The sequence below is a fragment of the Onychostoma macrolepis genome, chromosome 10, assembly GCF_012432095.1.
Source record: "Onychostoma macrolepis isolate SWU-2019 chromosome 10, ASM1243209v1, whole genome shotgun sequence".
NCBI lineage: Eukaryota > Metazoa > Chordata > Actinopteri > Cypriniformes > Cyprinidae > Onychostoma > Onychostoma macrolepis.
In genome coordinates this window covers 7,286,702-7,303,037 of record NC_081164.1, presented here as the reverse complement: position 1 = coordinate 7,303,037, position 16,336 = coordinate 7,286,702, and the positions used below count along the sequence as shown (strand labels likewise).

General features: G+C 37.8%; 1 protein-coding gene and 1 long non-coding RNA gene across 6 annotated transcripts; both read right to left on the bottom strand.

The window, feature by feature from the left end:
- Positions 1 to 527: 527 nt before the first annotated feature.
- LOC131548335 (uncharacterized) lies at positions 528 to 3,609 on the bottom strand. 2 transcript variants are annotated; one of them, XR_009273119.1, is made up of 4 exons: positions 3,243 to 3,609; positions 2,670 to 2,862; positions 744 to 829; positions 528 to 639 (listed from the first exon to the last, which is right to left on the bottom strand). It is a non-coding gene; the product is annotated as an uncharacterized LOC131548335 (long non-coding RNA). The 2 variants fall into 2 exon arrangements; XR_009273118.1 differs by having other exon boundaries at positions 3,466 to 3,609.
- A 2,930-nt stretch (positions 3,610 to 6,539) lies between these two features.
- Positions 6,540 to 16,178, bottom strand: ewsr1a (EWS RNA-binding protein 1a). 4 transcript variants are annotated; one of them, XM_058789574.1, is made up of 16 exons: positions 16,119 to 16,178; positions 15,260 to 15,296; positions 15,024 to 15,078; positions 14,764 to 14,902; positions 14,437 to 14,644; positions 14,039 to 14,352; positions 13,772 to 13,961; positions 9,347 to 9,384; positions 8,695 to 8,706; positions 8,499 to 8,614; positions 8,190 to 8,319; positions 7,987 to 8,106; positions 7,751 to 7,892; positions 7,570 to 7,667; positions 7,236 to 7,473; positions 6,540 to 7,158 (listed from the first exon to the last, which is right to left on the bottom strand). In XM_058789574.1, exons 1-16 carry the CDS (start codon positions 16,132 to 16,134, stop codon positions 7,119 to 7,121), a joined length of 1,893 nt encoding a protein of 630 aa, XP_058645557.1. In that variant the 5' UTR covers positions 16,135 to 16,178; the 3' UTR covers positions 6,540 to 7,118. The 4 variants fall into 4 exon arrangements, with proteins under 4 accessions (XP_058645557.1, XP_058645558.1, XP_058645555.1 ...); XM_058789575.1 differs by having other exon boundaries at positions 14,764 to 14,899; XM_058789572.1 differs by lacking the exon at positions 16,119 to 16,178 and adding an exon at positions 15,899 to 15,938.
- Positions 16,179 to 16,336: the final 158 nt, after the last annotated feature.

The following is a 16,336-nucleotide window of genomic DNA, read 5'->3' as shown; positions in this document are numbered from 1 at the left end:
TGACCAGCATGGGATGCTGGTGGTACGCTGGTGACCAGCATGGGATGCTGGTGGTACGCTGGTACACTGGTGACCAGCATGGGATGCTGGTGGTACGCTGGTGGTACGCTGGTGACCAGCATGGGATGCGGATGTGGTTGCCGGACTCTTGTGAATTACGGGAGTGAATGACGCGCTAGAATCGGCCCAAGTACGCTGGTCCGAGTCCGGTTGCCGAAACTGAGCCGACACTGCCGGCATCAGGCCACAATCACGCCAGCATAGATTATACAATTAGTCTGGATACCAAATGGAAATGTATATGAAATACAAACCAATATTAATTTAATTAATAACAACAACAAAATTTACCAAAACAATATTATATATATATATATATATATATATATAGCCTACATGGAAAAAAAAAACTGTTCATGTAATTAATTGGTTCTCTAAAAACTACAAAAAATGTATTATTAAAGCCAGTATTTTTTTTAACAATGTTGTTTCCACAAATATTACACACACCATAGAATGACACCATATAAATGTAAAAACTATGAGAATTTATTTTAATTTATTATTGAAAATTTGACATCAACAAATGCATAAAAAACACTTTAGAACTCTAAGAACTCCCAGGACCTCAGGTTTATCCTAAAAGAGGACAGAAAAAAAGGAAAGAGAGATAAAGAGGGGATACATATAGACACAGTCAGATCTCAGTGAACTCAATGGTAAATGGTAAATTTGGAGCATACCTTAAGAAGAATTTCTTTGTTTTAGGACCTGCTCTCTTCTTCCATGCCTTCTGTTTATAAACTTCTCAGTTTCTCCATCCAGCACACTGCAGTATTTGCAGAAAAATAAATAAATATATATTTATAAAAAATATACATCAGAATCAGAAAGAGCTTTTATTGCCAAGTATGCTTGCACATACAAACAATTTATTTTAGTGTCAAAAGCTTCCAGTTCACAGAGACAACAACAGCACACAGACAATAAAAATAAGATGAGAATAAAAAGGCATTTAACTGTTCTGTAGATTTATTTTTGGTACTTAAGTACTTTTAAAAGCAAGTACCTCTGTGCTTTTACTAAAGTAAAATTCTGTCTTTACAACTTTCACTTGTAATGGAGTAATATTTGACCAGCAGTATCTGTACTTTCACTCAAGTAATGGAGTTGTGTACTTCGTCCGCCTCTGGTTTCCATGCGTGATGAAATTTCAGACTCTGTGTGCAAAGACCTTAATAATATTTTATTTCAATATTTATTTTAAAATTCCAGTTAAAGTTTTAGTAATTTTGTTGTGCGTTTATATATATATATATATATATATATATATATATATTTATTTTATTTTTTTCATTAAGCTTTAGTTGTTATTATAGCACTTTAACAAACTTAATTTTGAGCTTAATTTTGTTAAATGTTTAGTTACAATTTGTTGTGCGTTTTAGTCATTTTATTTTATTTTTTATATATATCTATATAGTTTTAGTGTTTAGTATAAGTTAATGTTTTTTTTAAGTAATGAATTTGTTTATTTTACTTTATTGTATTTTTTAAATGTATTTTATTTATTTATTATTATTATGTTTTGTTTTTGATGTGAAGACAAACTCCTTCATTCTGGCACATTCATACATGACCCTGTCGATCATTCATTCACAATGACTTGGATTGGAGTGATTATAACTTGGCACTATTGAAAGAAAAAATAAATATGTATTTAATCATATTTGAGTGATGCATATTAGCAGGTACAGGGTTTATGCAGATTTTATGAAGGTAAAGAAAAATGTAAGATTTAAGGGATAAACTGAATGCAGCATGTCAATATGGTCTCTAAATGCAAATTAATAACACTTCAAAGTTTGAAAATACAACTTTCAACAGATCTCCATTACTTTTCATTCTTTTAACAAAGTGTGTAACTAAATAACATTTACTGAACCTTCTGATCACACTTCAATAAACCGATGCTCTTCCTCAGTATTTCTGTCTTGTTTTGCAGTGCACTTTATACAAAGTCTTGTTTTCTGAGAAACTGATCAAAATAAAGTGATTTCACGATCAAAACGAACAAATATCTGCCAATGGGCTCAGAAAAATCTCATTAATTCAAAGGGAAAAAACTTCATTTTGTTCAATTTCAAGGAAAACAGGACTTAATATGTGACCCTGGACCACAAAACCAGTCATAAGGGTAATTTTTTTAGATTATTTTACATTTAACTATTTGACAACAACTATTTGAAAATCTGGGAAGAAACTGTTCTTGTGCCTGGCTGTCCTGGTATATATGTATGTGTGTGTGTGTGTGTGTGTGTGTGTGTGTGTGTGTCAGTCTGGTATATGTGGCACAAGTTTGCCTATTTAAACATGAAGCTGGTTTTCCTAACTTAGCATAAAGACCAGGTAGGAAGAAAAAGTAATCACAAAAATATTAGAAGAAATGTAGCAGGAACATTATTACACTATTCACATAATATGTTGTGTAATTAAATAATTAAAATTCACTAACAAACTACAAAATACATAACTTTTAAAACAGATCAGATAATGCAAGCCTGTTAAATAAATAAATAAATAACTGCTGCATGACATATATTTAATGAACCTAAATAAAAAAAAATTGAGAAAATGTTTGACAGTCAGCTTAAAAAATATATACTCACAAAGCTAAAGCCTGAGCTGTGCTGTGCTGTGCTGTGGAGGCTTTGGGGTGCAGCAGCTACTGACACACAAACAAAGGGGAGCAAAAGAAAAAGCCTCACTCAATATCAGATAATGTTTGTACAAACTGAACATGGCAAATCCAAGATGCAGGATGACTGCTTGACTGATCACTTACAACAATCGGATGACAATCTGAAAAAAGAAAGAAGAAAAGAATAAATATTTTCATTTTTGAAAATAATTATAACTTTACTTGAATATGACTTTTATTTCTTCCCTGGTGTATACACATGCATACATGTTTTACTTTTATAGTAATTATTTGTTATTAAAAAGCAGAAATATTATTATTTTTACTATTATTATCTCATAAGGATAGGCTACATTGGCTTGTGAGTGTCTTCCGTCTCTCGCTCGCTCTACCACACACGCTGAGAGAGAGAGAGAGAGAGAGAGAGCGTTCAGTGTGCGTCAGTGTCGCGCGCTCTCACTCAGACAAATCTGTGGGACAACACTGCTTAAATGTGAAAATATTAATTGTAAATGGCTACATTTTTTTAAACTAACGTTACCTTGACCGACATGAATGTGAAACGAAAGGAGGTTTTCTCAATTCTAGCAGATCTGCGCAAATGACGTCACACAGAACGGCATTAACGGTAATTAACGGAGCTGAAGAGCGGGCCGTACAAAATAAAGACGGAACGGCTCGTTTGAACAGTGAACAGTAGGCTTATGGTACATTTAAATGACAGGCCGTCGATTTTATACTTGTGTACACAAAAAATACTTTACCTCATGAAAGCTCTCCCGTCAGGCGACGTCCATCAGAGTCCGGCTGTGCGCGTCACGTGACGACCGCAGCTTATATAACCTCCGGTTCTTTCGCGGGCTTTGCACGTGAGGTGTCAAATAGTTAAAGTTACATTTATATCTATTGATTTTTTTTTTTTTTTGCCAGGAAAAATATAACATGAGGTAATGATTGTAGCCTACATCTTAGATTATTTAAAAAAAAAAAAAAAAAGAAATAAAATGAAATAAATTACACACACACACACACACACACACGTTTGTTTTTGTGAAAAGTGGGGACATCCCATAGGCGTAATGGTTTTTATACTGTACAAACTGTATGTGCTATTGTCCTACACCAACCCTACACCTAAACCTACCCCTTACAGGAGACTTTCTGCTATTTCAGATTTTCAATACACTCCATTCTGTGTGATTTATAAGCGTTTTGAAAAGTGGGGACATGGAGTAATGTCCTGAAAAGTCACCTTCTCCTTGTAATACCTGTCATACCCTTGTCATTATACACATCTATGTCCTGATTTGTCACAAAAATGCAGTAGCCCTTCACTGCAGAACAAAGGCGCACACACACACACACACACACACACACACATATATATATATATATATATATTGTTACAGTTATTAATAATAAAGTTTCACTCACTGATTTCAGAAGATTTGCTGTGGTACTTTTATTTGGACATAATAAAATCACTATTATAACATCTGAAATCATATTTTGTAAAGTTTACCACTTCTTACTGAGGTATCAGTTTTGCAATCACACACAGTCAGAAAGTGTCAATTTAGATTAAGGAACATTTTTAAATTATAAGCAAAGTCCATTTGAGGTCAGCCTAAAAATTAATAGAAATATTAAAATAATAATAAAATTGAATAAATAACTTTGACAGGCAAAAGGTTTACAACTTTAAAGTATTTTGTTTAAAAATATATATTTTTGTAATTTTATAATACAGCCTAATTGATTGATTGTGTGTGTACAGTTTTATTTTTTTTTATTTTTAATTGTGGGGACCAAATATTCAGATAAGGAGCAAATAAGGAGTAAAACCTGAATTTTTGACATTTTAGGACTGAGACTTCTGGCCCACAGTCGGGCTGAATGTGGCTGAATGTGGCTAAATGTGCCGTTTCTCAACCAGAATCGGGCCAGATCCACAGACCCAAAACCTAGCCAAATCTGGCAACCATTACTGTGCCAGGCCGGACCTGGCTCAATTCTGGCAAGCCGCTGCCGAGTGAGCCGACACTCAGCCGCATTCAGCCTGATTCCGATGCTGAGATGCTGGTGACCAGCATCACCTGCAAGAACAGGCTGGTAGACCAGCATCACCAGCAAGACCAGTAGACCAGCATCACCAGCAAGACCATGCTGGTAGACCAGCATCACCAGCAAGACCAGGCTGGTTGACCAGCATCACCAGCAAGACCATGCTGGTAGACCAGCATCACCAGCAAGACCAGGCTGGTTGACCAGCATCACCAGCAAGACCAGGCTGGTTGACCAGCATCACCAGCAAGACCAGTAGACCAGCATCACCAGCAAGACCAGTAGACCAGCATCACCAGCAAGACCAGGCTGGTAGACCAGCATCACCAGCAAGACCAGGCTGGTTGACCAGCATCACCAGCAAGACCAGGCTGGTAGACCAGCATCACCAGCAAGACCAGGCTGGTAGACCAGCATCACCAGCAAGACCAGGCTGGTTGACCAGCATCACCAGCAAGACCAGTAGACCAGCATCACCAGCAAGACCAGGCTGGTAGACCAGCATCACCAGCAAGACCAGTAGACCAGCATCACCAGCAAGACCATGCTGGTAGACCAGCATCACCAGCAAGACCAGGCTGGTTGATCAGCATCACCAGCAAGACCATGCTGGTAGACCAGCATGGTCTTGCTGGTCCACCAGCTAAACCAGCACCAAACCAGCATATACCAGCACCAAACCAGCATAAACCAGCATGGGAATTACGCTGGTCTATGCTGGTTTTTCCAGCAGGGAGATTAAAAAAACAAACAAAAAAAACAATAGAAGCCCAATAGAAACCATCACAGAAATTCCAATGGTTTCCATTAAAATACCATTATAAACCATTAGCTTTTTCCAGTAAAACCATTACAAAATTCCTTTTTGTAATGTGTTTTGGGCATTTTTCCAATAGGATTTAACATCCCACCAATAGAATCCATCACATACCAGTAGACACCATTATAGTTTCCATTAAAACCAATACAATTCCCATTAAAACCATTACATTTTCTATTGTGTTTTGGGCAGGGTTCTATTGTTTATATTACAGCTGGACCTTAAAGTTTATGGAAGCCCGTTTCCGCCACTGAATAAAAAATTTAAAAAGGTTATTGTGACTTTTTTTCTTAGAATTGTGAGATATAAACTCGCAATTGTGAGTTAAAGTCCATTTGAGGGGAAAAAAAAAGACTGATATGTTCTCAGAATTGCGAGTTTATATCTCAGAATAATGACTTTTTAACTCGCAATTGCTAGTTTAGATCACGCAATTATGAGAAAAAGTCAGAATTGCAAGTTTGTATCACGCAATTATGAGAAAAAAAGTCAGAATTGTGAGATAAGAAGGTCGCAATAACCTTTAAAATTTATTCAGTGGCGGAAACAGGCTTCCATAAGTTAAAAGTAAAAAATAAAAAAAACAAACATAGTAGGCCTATCTAAATTATACATTTTACAAAAAGTGGCCCACTTTACCTGAATTCATTCATAAATTTACTGAAAGAAAGGGAAACTCCTACAAATGCATATTCAATAAGGTAAGTTGCAAAAAATAACCGTCCACGTTTTTCAGCGCTAATTTCCCACTGTGTGTAAATCCTGACAGTATTTAACGCCAAATAAGGGTTTGCGCTGGAGCAAGCTGATAGTAAATCTGGCCCAAAGAGGTATGAACAACTTCTTTGTACTTTAAAAAGCTCAATCACAAGATGCTCCAAAAAGACTCCTTTTGATCAACACCATGAAAAAAAAAAGAGAGAAAAAAAAAGAACATGAACAACTTAAGACAAGTAAAGATTTTTTTCCAGAATTTTATTTTTTTAGGTGAACTCTTTTAAACACTGTTTGAAATGACATAAGGGGCTGAAGAGCATCAGCTATTTACATTATTCAGTCACACTTAAGATGCCACACTGTTTAGGTGAAGTAAGCACAGTAAATGCAGAAAACAAGGACATGGCATAAGTATTTACAGCCATGCATTTAAAAAACCTACAGAATGGTTTTCCTTTTTTTTGATTCAACATTTTTTAGACATGAAAAAGCAAATAAAGGGGTATTGGGAATTTAAAAAAAAAAAAAAAAAAAGAAGAGAAGAAAATTTCACATTGTTCCACAAAAACATTTCTGACAAATCTAAACGGTACACTGAACACGCTGCATTTACATGTGCATCTGGTTTCAATTACAGTTCTGGACCAGAAAAGGGAGCACAAAACACAAAAAGTTAAAAAAATAAAACATTCACTGAGGACTACCGGCAAAGCAGTAACGAGTTCCATACCAACCAATTATAAATATGGAATTGCAACTTTAAAATCATGTGAAAAACAAACAGGTGTGGGCAGATGTCAACTAGGGACACATCTCTCAATATGGTCTATCTCGCCGTTCCTGACGATGGTCTCCCCTGCAAAAAAAAAAAAAATGAATTACTGTTCCTTTTTGTGGCTAAAATACCTTTAACACTTCCACAGAAACACTCACTTCATATCCATTTTGCCAGGTGGCCCCATTCCTCGCCCCCTTCTTCCCATGTCATCCATAGGAGGCCCACCTCGACCCCTTCCTCCAAAACCGCCTCTGTCCATGCCACGTCCTCCTCTGAAACCCCCACGATCCACACCTCTGCCTCCACGGAAGCCACCGGGTCCCCCTGGCCCTCCACGGTCCATACCACGGCCGCCACGCATCCCACCTGGTCCACCACGACCACGGTCACCACCTGAATCCCAAAAGACAGTTAGCAATGCAACTATCTGAAGCACTGCTGTTTGCAGTTCTGAAAGCTATACCAGGAGTAAACGCAAAAGACAGTAACCTGGAGGAGGGAAGGGAGGAGGTCCAAAGCCTTCAGGTTTGGGTGCCTTGCACTGGTTACACTCCATTCTCCAGGCAAAGTTTTGGTTTCCACATCCCCTAGAAAAACAAAGACTCAAATCAGAGGCTGAATACAATACATGGATCATTGAATAACACTGTGCTACTACCGAAATACATACGCATTTGGACACTGCCAGTCTCCTGCCCTTTGTTGCATGTTTCCTCCAGTAGGTCCACCACGGCCCATTCCCCTGGGACCCCCACGTGGCATGAATCCTCCTCGGTCACCACCTCTGCCCATACCACCACGACCCATCATTCCTGCAGGAATAGAACCAATCCAACTCGATGGTTAGAATTTTTTAGTACAGAAAAACAGAACCTTAGGTTTTCTGGTGCTTCTAAATCAGTGTACCTCCTCGTCCCATCATGCCACCTCGGTCTCCCCTCATTGGCATGCCACCACGCATCATTCCCATCATAGGCTTGCGTCGGGCCATGGACACCTTCAGCTTCTTGCCCTGGAAATCTTTTCCTAATGAGAAAACGTTATTTATCTTGAAGACTCAGGATGAAATGACAGACATTCAAGACTGATTTCAGTTAAGTTCAACGCACCATCAAACCACTCGACTGCTGCCTTTGCAGATGGAGGCTCTTCGTAGGATAAGGTGGCATCACCTTTAGGTTTCCCAGTCTCTTTATCTGTATAGATGTTGACAGCAGGCAGGCCTGTGCGTTTGTTTATCTTAGAATGAAACAATATTCAATCATAAGTTTAGAGAAATCCAATAAAGGACCATTCGATGCATGGTGTAACCTAACACTTTACATGTTTCAATATTAGATCAATAGTAACATGGAAAAGCAACAAGCCATCCATCTTCCCAAAGCCATTTCATCTTATCGAAAAAGACCATCAAGTACCCTAACGATTCCACTGTGCTTGAAAAAGTCCGCAACTTCTTCCAATGTAGCGTTCTCAGTGAGCCCAGTGATGTAGATAGTGCTGTTTTCAGAGTCATCCTGCTCCTCTGGGCGTCCTGCAGAGAACAGAGTGTTAAGAGCAGAAGAAATTGATAACAATAGACGAAAGAGACATACTTTGAAGATCCAAACTTACCCATGTCAGCATCTGTTTCAGGTTATCATTAAGCAGGACACAAGGAGAAAAAGAAAGTGAGAAACAAATTAGTTTACAAGCTGAGCTTCTCAAGCACCTGACAATTTTATGCTACCATTTCCTGGTCAAGACTGCCCCGGCACACTCTTTCTGACCATTCAAAGACATAAAATGACAAAATACCATGATGCTGTTGACCCAAGATTGGTTTGATTATTGTGAAAAAGTATTAAGAGGAAACTATTCAAAAGCTACCTAATTTTTATTTCAGTGTGCCTTAAATATAAAAATATATTTGCAAAACCCTTGAGAAACCAAGGACCCAAATTGGACTCCATACCTGATATCATATAAAATTGAATAAAATAGTAAACGATGAAATGGTGATACTCTATATGGTTGGGTAGGCCAGTTACCATTAACTCTTGATTATAAGGGCAAAAGTAACCTTTTATTGGAGTCCACACTCAGGATTTTTAACCAATAAAAATAGATCTGAACCATTCCTATACAACCAATGGAAAAAGGTTGAAAACTCTTAATTCTAGCCGGCAGTGTAGTTTTGCAAGGTATTAATTATTTCCCTTTTGAAAAACACCCATAAAAGGTAGAGAATTCTAGTGTATGGTCTTGTGATTCTCATTAAACTTACCACCAGGCTTAATGAAGCCACCTCTGTCTCCAGCGATGCTGGGGGGAATAAGCGAAGATATGAAGGCAATATCCCTTAAAACAGCCACTTCGGTACCACAAAAAGGGTAATAGGGGTATTTGCACAGTTCTAACTAAATCTTAACCCTTAACAAGACCCCCTTATAAAAACACAATACTGTTGAGAGTAACACTCAGTTGGGGTGCTGTAGCATTACAATGTTTGTGCACTGGGCCTGACTTGCTCAACTTACAATTTTATGACATTAGTGGCTGAACAGTACTGGGGTTATATAGAGCAAAGTGAGGGTTGATCTTTATTATTATAGGTGCAAAACTCCAGAAATTTGTACACTGTAATTAGGGGTGGGAGATATGACCAAAATCTTATCACGATATGAGTAGGCTAATGTTATTTCACGGTAACAATGTATATCACGATATAGTGATTTTTGCTATAAATAAGGTCTTTATGATATCAAAATTTTTGATGCCATAGAAATTTCATAATTCTTGTCACCAGTGTCGATATCCCCAAAAAACAAACAAACACTAATACTAGACCAAAAATAAATAAATAAAAAGCTACAGTAAAACAAATAAGTGCTATATTGTACAAAGCAATCACATTTATAAAAACACTGCATATTCTTCACTGTGTAAATTAAATATATTGCCATTTCTTCTTAGTAAAGTTACAAAAGTGACTTGGTCAAGAGCAGTGAGAGATTTTCTCTTTTGTTGTTGAAATGAAAGGCAGCACGAATTTGTGGACTGCTGTCAGTTTAAGAGATACCTGGACCCAATATACTGTTACACATTTTCTTTCTCAGCTGTTCACTTTCACTTAAGACCTAAATTATTGTGTGTTTACGAGGATACTTGAAAAGTTGGCCATTTTGACAAGTAACTGTTCCAAGGCCTATAAAACGGCAAATATAATTGTTTAGTTTGCGCCCGCTTCATGAGCAACGTCTTCGAGCGCATATTACGAAATGGGTTCTCTTTCACTGCTGATTGAGTTTCAATGGCTTAAAATCACTTGTTTTTAAACAGCAATGCTAACGATAAATTTTCATGATCATGTAGCACAGCAACGTCACGTGAGCATGTAACCAAAATCTCTACCGGTAACCAAAATTTCTAACTGGTTAATCACCCACCCCTAACTGTAATTGAGATGTAATTGTTTCAGACACAGCCTTGCTACCAACGCTGAATGAAAATAAGATTATGCGATATTTAAAACTACACCCAAATGTTGAGACTATTGGTCTTCACTAAGAATCTAATTGCATGTTGGTGGCAGCTGCACCAAAATGCAGGAGTAGCCTGTTTGTGGCTGCATCTGAAACAATCTGCTTACATAAAGCTGGTACATGCATTTTAGTCAAATAAAAAATAAAAAGCAGGTAAACCATAACACCACTTTTCTCTTTACAGAAATGTTTCTGATATAATTACACAACACAAAAAACTATCAAAACACTTTTGTAAAAAGAGTAAACTTATGTTTAGATAATTATTACACATTTCTTTGGCTGCAAAACAAAATTCTCATTCTTGTAGGAAAAACACATTTGGAACACCTCTTGACACCACCAACTTTAAGTCCCCATTTCAAAAGGCTTCCGGCCCAGACTCAGAACTGAGTAGTGGTACTGTAAAAGTATTGATGTGTTTACATGGCTCTCACTTTGTTACCTGTAGCGTATAAATGCGACAAAGCATGTTAAAGAAAAAGTTTCATAATGCACAAGACAATTGCAATCCAAATGTGTAACAGATAAAGACATACCCTTTTTTAAAAGGGAAAATGAATGCAGTGTATTTTCACCGTTTGGAGCATACCTTCATCACCAAAATAGTTAAAGGTGCTGCATGTAGGATTTTGACTCTACTAAAGCATAAAAATACCATAATATGTTTGCAGATATTTAAGAAACATGCTAAGTTAACATACTTGTTTATCTGAAAAACAATGCTACAATCTGTTATTCTCCTTTGAAAAGGTGCATTCCGGCCCAGAATGTCTGTGTTTGTTATGGTTTGTGAAACCCGCCCACTGCCAGTTTACCCAATTGTATTTCAGCACCTCGGGTTGCCAGTTGGCGGAAAACACAGCGTATTTAATTTCATTCATCGTCATGTGCGCTCGATCCTGTTGGTGTCGTGTGCGTCAAGTCTGAGGAGGGGCCGGTGGAAAAAAAAAAGTAGTCTCCAATCTTTTGAATTTGGACTGCAATACCCAGTTCAACTGCTAGGTGTCAATCCTACATACAGCACCTTTAACTTTAAAAGTAGTATTGTACAAGCTCAGTAAAATAGGTCTACTAATACAACAAATATTTTAATATGCAGAGCAGGGACATGTTCAAGATAATAATGAAGGGATAAGCAGCTCTGTAGTAACAGTTTTGTGTCAAGCATCACTGCATTCACTTTCATATTTATTTTGTGTTAGCTTCTTGCTTTTAGCAGCATAATTCGTCTTTGGGAACCAATATGGTTAATTATAAAACAATGTTAATTTTATGCACACTACACCTATTCAAAACATTTTCAAAACCTGCATTGATATTTACTAGGGTTGGGTACCATTCGCATTTGAACCGGTACCGGTATCTGAAATTCAGTACCCAACGGTACCTTTTTTCGGTACTTTACTCTGTGTAATAACAAAAAGATTTATTTCAGTGAAAAAGATGAGTCCAAAACTCTCAATTTCAACATTTTGAACAATATAGGGCCCTACAATTTTTTCTCTTTCAGAAATTCTTGTTTTATTTTTTTCTGATAATCAAATGAAGGCATGAAACATTTATTTATTTTTAATCAAATGAAAATGAAACCCTTTTAATTTTTTGGCAAACAAACAGAGGTTTTGTGTGAATATTCTTTTAAAAAAGTTTTAATAATTGTATTTTTCTACAATTAAGTGGTTTTTCATTTTTATCATTTAATTTTTTTAATTTAAATTTGACAGTAAATGGAATGTATAAAGACGTACATTATACTATACAGAAGTAATACAAAAGTAATATATTTCTGTTACATGTTAAACTGCACTTATTTTGACAGGTTGCCGTGAAGTTTCTGAGTATATACAGTATGATATGCTAGTTCTCAAATGAAACTGTAAAATTCTCATGAAGTGACTCTCACAGCCCGTAAGTTTATGTAACGTAATGAGATGCAGTGGGCGAAAATCACCGCGAGTTCACGTGTGCTTCAGTATTTTTGTAGTAAACAAAACCGCATCTCCGCCATTCATACATATAGAGGCTAGTGGAATTATTTATTATTAATGCAGGATTCATATCTAAACCGTCTCACATTCACATCGTGATTCGAATTAAATGACAGACCTTTTATTCATCCAAAAATGTACGAATTCCGTGGCATTCTGCGCTATAGAGCAATTCCGTTTTTATGAATGGACTCTTCGCGGAAACCATGACCCTAGAAATGCAAGCACACTTCAGAACATTTCAGTTTGCCGTGTGTTGTGTTTTAAAGAGTTGCAGGGGTGACATCATGTCACAGGGTCTCTCTCTCTCGTATGCGTTCTCAGGTACCGAAATTTGGTACCGAATGATTGAATGCAATTTGGTCGGTACCCTTAAAAGCACCGAGTTCGGTACCCAACCCTAATATTTACACTCAATTCTAGTAAATGTTACCCATATTAACACTTTTATCTCTTTCTAAAATAGCCCTAAATTTAACTTTTTTACTCAATTGAGAGTAAATGAGTAAAAGACTAAATGAGACTAATTGAAACATTCTTTACCTGTAAACCTGTGATTTGCAGGCAGATCTATATAATCCCATTTGGAGTGATTAACACACCTTTTGGAAATATCCTAAAGGATCACATTATGCATTGGCAATCTTATTACAACCATTTGGAGCACAGATCTTATGAACTGTGCCTCACCAATGTTTAATTATCTTGTTTCTTTAATTAACACCTTAATAAATCCTTTTTCTGAACAATTAAGATCCCTCAAAATATATTTAGTGATAAAGGGAATGTGAGATTGAAATTATTATATTTTTTCCCAAAGCACAATCATCTTACCTTAGGCCATAACGAGGCAGAGCTGAGAGCAGCAGCACTACAGAATTTGAAATCAGTTTGGCATCTTGTCAAAACAATAGCATGGACTTGCTATCAAACTAATAAAATAAATAAAAAAGCTTCAATGCTTAAGATTGTGCTATCAAAAATTGTGTTCAATTGGTTTAACAAAAACAAAGTCGTCAAATTACAGTTTATGATTTAAGCTTTGGCTCCAAATGATGAAGTAAATTTCTGCCAATTTAAGTACATAGCGTGGCTCTCAGCCTTGTATGGCCTCTTTCAGCTCCTGTCTGAGGGAAAAAGAGGTGGTGAGGTGAGACTGCACAAACGCACACTTACCCCATGCCTCCACGGCTCATGCCCCCTCGCATGCCACCACCTCCTCGCATCATCCCCCGGTCAAACCCACCCCGGCCACGCCCGCGGTTCTCCCCCCCACGGCCCTCTCCAGGGCCCCCATATCCTCCAGATTCAGAGCCCGAGTAGCCACCTCCGCCCATGCCGTTCTGATGGTCCTGTCTGTAATTACCTGTGAAAGAAAATTGTGTCTAAAGTTTTCACATTTGTATACGACAGTCCTTGCCAAGCTATTACCAGCAGACTTACCATACTGACTGGGTGGTTTATAGTCTGCCTGGCCATAGCCTCCTCCAGTACTGGCCTGCTGTCCATATTGGCTAGCAGGGGGCTGTCCATAGGACCCAGAAGGTGGGGGGTAGCTGGAAGGCGGAGCCTGTTGCTGCTGGGGAGGAGTTTGTTGATATCCTCCCTGCTGGCTGTAGGAGCTCTGCTGTCCATAGCCTGCTTGTTGGCCCTGGTATCCTCCCTGCTGCTGCTGAGAATAGGAGTTTTGCTGAGGCTGCTGGGAATACGAACTCTGCTCATATCCAGAGGGCTGCTGGCTGCCAGAACTGTAGCTGCTGAAGGACACAAATTACAATCGGTGACCAACAAATACATTGCAAATCTTTGGAGGACTATGAGGAACAGAGTAAGCCCAATACCTGGGGGGTGCAGCAGAAGCAGGCTGTTGTCCATATCCAGGATATGCAGACTGGGCACCATAGCTGGCCTGCCCACTATAAGAGGTCTGGTTATTGCTGGTCGATGAGGCGGCAGCTGTGGAGGAATCGTAGCTGCTGCTGCTGCCTCCATATCCCTGCACAGGCTGAGTGTAGCCCTGCGGTGTAGCCGGAGTGGCATTATAACCACCTACAAAGGATTAAAAACAAAGTCCTTGAATAAACACACCCCTTGGAGATACTGACCTCAATTTAAATACCACAAAAATGGATTAAAAAAAAAAAAGAAAAAAAAGAAAAGAGACACACTGCTGGTTGGTGGTTGCTGTCCGTAGGATGATCCATATGGCTGCTGGGCATAACTGCTCGAGGAGCTGCCAGTCTGGGAGTAGGTCGAGTCAGCTGGTTGGCTGTATGAACCGTAGCTTTGCTGTTGACCATACGACTGCTACAGAAAACAAACAGTAAGTGACTCACACCAGGCCACTTTAACAGCTCCTGTTTTGCACTTTGCACAACAAAATATTTAATAGTTTATAAAATAAAATAAGTTTAAGGTGACCGTTTACCTGAGTGCCCTGTCCATAACCCTGTTGAGAGGGCTGGGCCGCATAGGAGCTGTACCTGATAATAAAAGATGATTTTCTCATTTTATTATAGATAAACTGTTATATACAAGATTGCCTAATCTTTTGACCAGCACATTTCCATGACTATACATGAATGTTCTAGCTGTCCCTTATTATTGAATAAGGATAAAGCCATCTCTATAAAGAATTGCAAAAAAATAAATAAATAGCCATACCCCTGTTGGCTTCCAGCCTGTCCGTAACTGTTGTAATCTGCGAAAAAAACACATTAACATTCATTTAAAATACCAAACTCATTCACAAAAACAAGGATTTTGAGTCACAGAGTCAAATAAAGGTATGTTCAAATACACTTAAAACGCTTATCTTGGTTAATTCAAAACACAAATGAATAACGTGGAAGAGACAAGTGTAAAAAAATGTATATAAAAGTAGTGTAAAATAATTTTTTGTCCAGAAGGCGATTGAGAGAACGGGTAGGTTTCAACGAGCAAGCGCCACACACAAATTAACACGTGAAAAAAATAACTGATTTGATACTATTGATTCATACTGTACAGCTTATACTGAAATGGATGTATTCTGTGATTAATATTTACAGGACTATGAATAACACCGTATTATTTTGATACAACACATCTGAAAAGTATTTACAACGAATTAGGAGCTGAGCTCCAGTGCTAATAACAATTAGCCCGCCTCTTAACTCAAACGTTGCCAAGCAACAGACCGGCACGTGTGAATTTGTGCTCAAAATTAATTAAGCTGGGTATAAAACAATTAAGGTAAATTTGTGTATTATCAGCTAAAGAAATGACTTTGATGTGTCTGAAGCCAAGCAAAATGTAAAATACCGCAGTTTTCGACCCCCTCCCCCATTTTCAAACGCAGACAAACGGAACCGGTTCGAACCACACCGGCAAACATAAACATTTAATAGATTCATCGCGTTTTATGGAGCACATTACTTTATCATAACTATAACTGGCTACAAAATCTATATCCACATAGATATTTTTTTTTAAATCTCTAACATGCTATGAAATTGTACAAAAGATTTCACGTAGCTCTCACCTGCAGCAGACGCCATTTCGTGTGCCTTTGGTTGCACAAACTGCGCATGCGTGGATGACACTCTTCAGGCGCTACCATTTGATCAAGCGAGGGTGGATATTTATTGCAAACGTTATAATTTCGTGATCATTTGGTATGAAATCCTTATATTTGTCTGAACGTTAACTTTTGATGCACTTTGCTTGGTAAATCACATCATACAGGAAAGAATCTTAATA